At 35.4% G+C, this 7,845-nt stretch overlaps 1 protein-coding gene across 1 annotated transcript in view; it reads right to left on the bottom strand.

Moving 5' to 3' along the window:
• The window catches only part of EXOC2 (exocyst complex component 2), a 110,337-nt gene extending 102,808 nt beyond the window's left edge, over positions 1–7,529 (bottom strand). The window contains exons 1-3 of the mRNA XM_010000906.1: positions 7,389–7,529; positions 2,484–2,660; positions 934–1,060 (exon numbers count right to left, since the gene is read on the bottom strand). Of these exons, the coding sequence (XP_009999208.1) occupies positions 934–1,060; positions 2,484–2,660; positions 7,389–7,506 (422 nt within the window). The 5' untranslated portion in view covers positions 7,507–7,529. The remainder of the gene's footprint in view (positions 1–933; positions 1,061–2,483; positions 2,661–7,388) is intronic.
• Positions 7,530–7,845: the final 316 nt, after the last annotated feature.

Genomic DNA, 7,845 nt, shown 5'->3' with positions numbered 1-7,845 from the left:
AAAATCTTCATCTCTTAAAAAAAAAAAAAAAGAAAAAAGGGGTTAGAAAAAGAAGAAAATTACATACTAAAATTAGAATAGAAATGCACTGCTCTAGGTAGGAAGCTGATGATGGATCTACTAGACGTCCCATGCAGATTTTGGGAAAGCGCAGTTTCCCCATCATAACAAGGTAAAAATGGACACTGTAGAGCTTCTCTAATGTATTCCTCCTCACAGGCAGAGTATGCAGCCAATGAAACCCCTAGTAATATTTAAGTAGTCTTTGTTTTTTGGTAGAGCTGGTATCTTGATCAAGAGAAATAATCTTCCTCATACTATTTCTAGGAACTGGTGAGGTTTGGACCCCTGTGTATGTCCCATTTAAAGCCCTCAATATTCCATTTATCATTTACTATAAGTTTCTATTTCAGAAGAAACATGTCATAAACTCCACCATACTTATGAACAAGAGTAAAGAAGTCTGTGGGTTGGAAAACAGTATTAATATTAGAATAAATTAACTAGTTGATGTGGTATTATAAATTATGTTTTACAGTGTGATTTTAGCAAGAGATACCAATCTAAATATCCTTAAAAGCTCCATGGAACTCAAATGCAAGAGTAAGTATTCCATAACTACAATGCATCAATCTAAAGCCTTAGGTTATTTACCAGTTCTCAAAATCTAAACATCACTGAGGTTCAATATACCAGGCTTTTAGATTATCTACAGTTCAATGACCCAAATCAATCAATGACCCAAAAATGAGACTATGAAGCAGGACAGAATGTGCACCAACAACTCTTGAATACCAAACAGCATAGCAACAACTAGTATATGTATTTTTAAATCTTTCCCTGCCCTATAAACTGTTAAACTTTTCTGGAATTCACAAAGGCACATATAGAGAATACCACTAAAAAAGTGGATTAAAGGCATTTGGTACTCACTTGTCTATCTCAATACCAAGTGGATTAGCTGGACGTAGGGACAAGGGGGAAATCCCTTTGTTCCTATCAGTGCGCATGTCATAATAGTTCATTTCATCCACCCAGACAGCAGACTGATCCAAGATACCTAAAGCAAACAAAGCGCAGATCCTTAAAACAACACGGGCGGTCCAGCACCACCAACTTCTAACATACTGAAATCATTTGAAAAATCCTGATAAATATAAAATGCATGCCTAGGTAATATATTGGAAGATGCATGGCAAAACAACCTGGATGCAATTATACTAAATTATTTCATTATAGCTGCTGAAAAGGTATTCATGGCTGGGCATCAAACATTACCTGTTACAGAGCACAGTTTGATGTGTGCTGAGAGCATTTCTCCGATCAGAGTATTCGTATTTTTCATCCCTCCAAGTATTTTGGTATTTGTCCAATCCTTGTCATTTACTACTTTTAAAATGAGCAAGTACCCAGGGTCTTCTTATTTGCGTATTTTAGAGAAGATCCCTTTTCTGTGCCACTCACTAATCAATAAGTAAGTGAAGTTGGACCACGTGTCAGGATGGATGATGCGATGGACACAGAACTGACTTTGTTTCCAAAGCCTTAGCACAGAAGATGCATAAAGGTGAGGCACAACAGGCCTTGACCCTCAGCCAAAAATGCAGCCAGCAATACTCTTGGCCATGCTCTTCCTTAACATATCTATCAGATACTCCACACCAGAAATTACCCTGTCCCCAAGCTTACTCGATTTTTTAAAATATCAGTTATTTTCTCCCATGACCAAAAGCTTCATTGTATTACAATTGCACTTCGTTCACCTTTCAAAGATCTTAGTACAGCTTGGGAGAAACTGTGTCATTTAACTGAACCACATGGAACAAAAGCCTACAATAGTTCTTGTGGGAACGGCTATGTTAGAAAAGATAACTATCCAACTTCATCAATGGAGGTGTTCTGAAAAAAACATTTTCAATCCAGAGGGTATTTAGACTGGATTCTAGATTAAGTAGAGGTCTTAGACTGCTTGGCAACATCATTTTAATGGTTAAACACCTCACGAGAAATACTTAAGACTTTCTGTCTTGCAGGATGGTTTGAATTACAAACAAGAAACAGCACTGAGGACTCAATTTTCTTTAATGGATTAACTGTCAGCACAGGATTTAGGTGTAAAGCTCATGAGCTGGTTTGTATTTTGTATTTATCTAGTACACTTGAAGAGTAATTACTGCATCTGTTATGAATTTTTAAAAAGTTTTAGAAGTTCAGTGCTACTCCTTACAGAAAAACAAAGGACTACTCTCATCAGTCATTGAGGGTTTTATCAGGATACTGAAATAGGAGGGTTGATTTAACATATACCATGAGTTTATCTATGTATATATTTGCACATTTTATTGATATACTCTGCTTTTTCTAGATAACTGAAGAATGTCCTGAGGTGGATCCATTTTAAACATACACTTTATTTCAAAAGGTACTGAGTCATATATTTGTTTATCAAAGAAAACAAATGTGAATTTGAACAAGAAAAATACCTATTTTTTCAGGTTTAAGCAGTTTGAAGGAAACAGTTGATGTTCCTCTGCCACCAGATTTTGTAGTAACAATAATGTCTCCCTTGTCATTTTTAGCTTGTCCAACTCGACACACAATTTTACTGGCAGACATCCATTCAGCAGTTAGCAGACAGTTGTGTCCACAGATTGTTAAACCTGGGAAAAAGAGAGAAAAAAAATACTCTGTGAACAGAAGTATCTTTTAAAATTATGTAATGTAAATACATTTATGAGACTTCATATATTTGCATAAATCTATGTTCCTTCTCCAGTCCCTTACAGTCAACTACAGTGAAAGTGTCACGAATATGTTTTTCAGATGTCTCCCAGGTGACTTCAGGTCCTAGTGTCACTTCATGAGGCACATGCAGTGCTTGCTTGAATCTTATTTTAATCTCTTCCATCAGTTATGGGCTATTGCACCTTGTACCTCATGTTGTACAAGAGATCTTCGGTCTGCAAGACACTACAGAACTACTGCTCAATGTTGCAATTACTTGAAACTTCCATCAAAACTGCATGCAAAAAATATCCTTGGTAAGTTCACTCTGTGAGACTTTGCATAGCAAAAAAAAACAACAAAAAAAAGAAAACGCTGCAAACATTCACACTGAACAGTATTTCTTCCATCTTCTTTGTTTAGCAGTACTTTTGCAGACACAGCAGAAGGGTTTTTTTGCCAAAAAAACATTAATTGACAAATATTCTGTCCCAACCTCTTACAAAACCCACACTGCAAAATTCTATTATTCGGCTAAATAAACTGCCCTTGTGGTTGAAACAATAGTCATGTAATGTCCTGCAATTTAATCTTATAAACTTCCTCATAATAGATGTACAAATGATGAACTATGAAATAAAAATGCAACATATATTTTAGCCATCAAGCTCCCATATAGAAAAAATTATGGCATATTAAATTATGTCAAGCTTCAGTGTTTAAAAACACCTCTTACACTTCAAATTCCAACTACAGCTTAATGTAAGGTCCAAGGCTCTCTGCGGCTTTGTGTCAGATACATCTGAGCAACTGATCAAGATGATAAACCAATCTGTTTGATTCTGGTCAGACTGGGACTTGTGATACTGGAATAGCTAGATTTCCCAGAACAATTCTGGGGTTCTTAATCAGAGTTTTGTCGTCCAAAAGAATTGGCAAGATCCTAATGTCTATGGTATTGATCTGAAGAACAGCTTCATTAGGTTTTTCTGACTGACACCCACACCTAGAAACATTTCAAAAAGGACAAGGCTGAACTAGTGTGTTGGCTGTACTGGAATTTAAATTAGTCTGCAACAGCAGATCCTTCCCTGTTGGCATGGATTTTGTTTTTAATTTCTAGAAATCTCTCACCAATTTAAAAAATACTTACAGACAGAAAAGGGTCAGTGTATGTGGCTCAGTACCAAAGCTTCACACTTTTTCTCACAATGTAAGTCCCTGACATTTCACAGCAGACAAATTTGGCAGTTTTCATGACTGTCAGACATAAAAACGCCTTATTCTCTGCCAAAAACTATTTTGAAAATGAAACCCAAAAAAAAAAAAAACAGAAAGGCACTTAATCTTATTACAACTGAAGGCAATTTTACTTGATTAAGAACAGTATATTTGTTTCTTAAAAGATGCCTGAATAAAGTGAGGGGAGGTAAAATAGGATATACAAAAAAAACCAAAACAAAAAACCAAAACCTCCATAAAATCATCTTAAAAAAACCTGGTTGTTATTTATTTGCAACTTATTAGTCAGGCCAGGTTTTATTTTTCAGAGAGGAAATAAAAAAAACCAACCCCACATTTATGATGCATAAGCTTTAACCTTCAGTCATATCATCAGGTCTTTTTGGTTTGATGCGAGCAACTTCTCTGAAGGAAAAATGGTTGCAGTAGGAAATCAGACCAACTGAAAGAATTTGTCTGAACCATTCATAAAGAGGTTTTCACCCTAGAATTTCAAAGGTCTGAATTAATGCTTAAATTTAGTAATACTTTAAAATCAGTATCTAAGCTACAGCAATTTAGTAGGGCAAATCTTTCTGAATAATTGTTTTAAAGATTTTTGTATCAACTATTTTCTACTCAGAGATTCCTAAAGCTCTTAAGAGAACAAGATCACAAGGTCTGACACTTCCAAAATGGAGGAAAATGCCTGTGTCTGCATCTTAAAAGTAAAAAAGAAAGTAAGTCTCTATTAACATTTTATATACCACACTAAATATAGTAACGGCACAAGACAATTTCTAAAACAAATAGAGGTATATTGGGGGAGATCTTTTGAAAGCACAGATACAAAATCTTTTATCCAAAAAGAAAAAAATTCCCTTTAAATAAAACTTCACGTTTGCCTGTTGCACGGTACAAAGACCTTTGAGAACATCATACTGGGGTTCTAGCTTTTATGTGCCTTTCAATAGCTGGGCACAATAATTCTCTTAAGACTTTCCAATATTGGTTATGTGTGCGTGTATATATCTATCTATCTATATATCTATATATCAACAGTTTTCCAATGTCTACAAAGTACAGCTGCAAATGTCTTAAAAGACAAACTAAACTTTGAGAGCCTACATGTTGCAGGTATCTCCTGTGTTTGACTTTTCGTACCATGAGCTACAGAGTTACAAATAAAAGGTTTATTTGGCTTCAAAGATACAAATAGATTATGCAAGAAGGCTCTCTTAAATGAAATGAAGAGGTATATTCTTATACTAAGTTATATTCTGTTTATACATATTAAAAAATTCTTGCTTTTCATTTTACTGTAATGCATTTCAAATAGCAGATTATAAACTTTAGAAATCCCTCACTCAAACTTGCTTAAATCTCATGCCTACAAAGGCTCACTTTTACAAGTATTTCCATTCAATTTCCAGGAAATATTTACATGCCTAACTTAATAACGAAAAGAAATCTTTACATGTCTGGGGCTTTGGTCATACTGGAGAAAGATGAGAATTGAGCTAAGGAAAAAAGTAAGGCAATCCTTTTTTTTTTTTAATTTTATTTTTTACCTGAAAACACGAGATTGTTAGCAGATATGTGTTACAAGAGTTGCTAAAAAAAAAAAAAAAAGAGAGAGAGAGAGAAAAAAAGTTATTCAGCTGTATACTGAGACACAGTTCAGGAGACTGCCAAGGACCTCGCACTGATCACTTCTATGAGGATCATACCAATGAACTAATAAGGTTATCCAAGTACATCAGCTACACAAACACACAGAAATATACTCACCTATAATGTTGTCAGTTATTTGATGATTTCTCAATAAAGATTCATTGGTGTACCAGAACCTTGCCTACCAGCTCAGGAAAATACTAATTCCCCTTTTGAAAGACAGCAAACTGAAGTGAAGTGGAAAACTGTAGTAGCTTATGCTTGGCCATAAAGTTCATTGTGGTGGCCAAGAATGGAATTTGGGAATCTTGGTTTACAGCCATGAAGTGAAATATTGTTTCTAGCAAAGCCAAACAAAATTCCAATGGACTTCAGAGGAGTCATGATTCCACAACAAATTAGATAAATTTTCTCTAAGATGAATACTGCAGTACACATATGCTTTACAAAAGAAATAAAGAGAAATTCCAGTAGTTATAGTGAACTTGAATTTCCAGATTTTAGAAATTGCTTCTCAAAAGGCTTAAGAAAATTAAGCAGCTATAGGATATGATCCTCAAGTGGATAAACAGCTTGTTAAAAGATAGAAACAGGATTACAGTAAATGTTGCATTTTCACTGAGGAAAATTTCTACAAGGTACATGCTGGAATAGCTTATGTTAAATATGTTAATAAATTACAGATAAACAGGTTACAAAGTCTGCTGATTATATGAATTTATTCAGAATGTAAGGAGGGTAAAAACCAGAAAAAATGCCAAACCAACCTTTAGACTGAGTAGATGCACTATAATGTAGATGCTACAAAACAGCAGCTGAAATTTAATTAAGAGAGGTATGACAGAGGCAAAACCTTAAATTCACAGATGACAGGCTCAAACTGGCTGCTAACCCTCAAGCATGGGACTAGAACAGGCAGAACAACAAAAAACATCACTTTACTGCTTAGTAGGAATTACATGGAAAACAGTACCCTATGAAGAAACACAGAAGAGAAGTGAGATTTCAGTATTATGCTACAGTGCATTCACACCTGAACCCTGCATGTAACCAAGATGATGATTAACCATCATCATTGGTAGTGAAACCAAAAGAGATTCACTGAAGAGCAACAAGAAGGGTCAACAATATAAGCAGAAAATTTAAATATGATTTTCAACCTGGACAAGAGGCAACAGAGCAGTGATGATCAACATACGTATCGTCAGGATAATCAGAGAAAACTGCTTATTTCCTCTTTCAAGGAAAAAGCTGTGATGACTCAAATGAAGTTACCACGTCAAAATTGAAACAGGGAAGGAAATGGCTTGTCACATAATGTATGGGAAAATCACTGAACCCACTTTGTGGTAACTGTTGCAGATCCACAACTTGACACTAATTCAAGGAATAGATATGCTCAGTGACTTTCTCAATACATTGAAAACACGGCTGATAGGAAAGTTGCCATGCTGAAATTCTCAATGCCTGGGAAAGTAGCAATGGAGCATTTTGTTACCTCTGCTGTCTTCTAGAACACTCCCATAGCTGTTCTTTCTTACCTAGCATTCAGCACAGGATGCTGAGTTAGGCTAAGGGTTCTGATGAGTTACACATTGGGCAGCATCCCTGAATTTATGGACTGAAAAGTGTATTTATGAGAAGGGCATTCCTCATACCATGCAACAAAGACTTCACCATGCAAAAAAAATATCTCTAACCATATCCTGAATGCAATATTCTACAGCCTTCAAGTAAGGTTTGATTTTTGCTGTGTTTTTTCAACTTACCTATGAGGTCTGTAGGCCCAGTCCCCAGATTTTCTCCTCTGATTGTCACTTTCGTCCATGAGATGCCTTCATTGGGAGAGATGCCAGTTACAAGTGGAGGCTGTCGTGCTCGAGACATGATGTCTATTCAGTTACTGAAAAACTGAGTTGTTTTTATCTGTTGAGCAAGAAAAAATAGTTTTAAAACAATATATTACATAAAACCCATTAAAAATCTTTTAAGCTGTGCTCCTAAAATGATACAGGAAAACAGGAATGTAAATCTGGAATACCATTCTCAAAGCCTTTTTTGCCTCAGAGTCATAAACCAACAAAGCATACACCTACACCTTTCAAAAAATATTAGACCCTAAAAATGCCTAATGAAACTATACAGAGACACACTCCAAATTGCTTGTCAAGATTCAAATGAGCCTCTTCAGTTCTCAATTAGAAAGTTAACATTGTAGCCCTCAGA

The sequence above is a fragment of the Chaetura pelagica genome, unplaced genomic scaffold (genome assembly GCF_000747805.2).
Source record: "Chaetura pelagica isolate M959 unplaced genomic scaffold, ChaPel_1.0 scaffold104, whole genome shotgun sequence".
Taxonomy (NCBI): domain Eukaryota; kingdom Metazoa; phylum Chordata; class Aves; order Apodiformes; family Apodidae; genus Chaetura; species Chaetura pelagica.
This window is presented reverse-complemented; position numbering and strand designations above follow the sequence as displayed.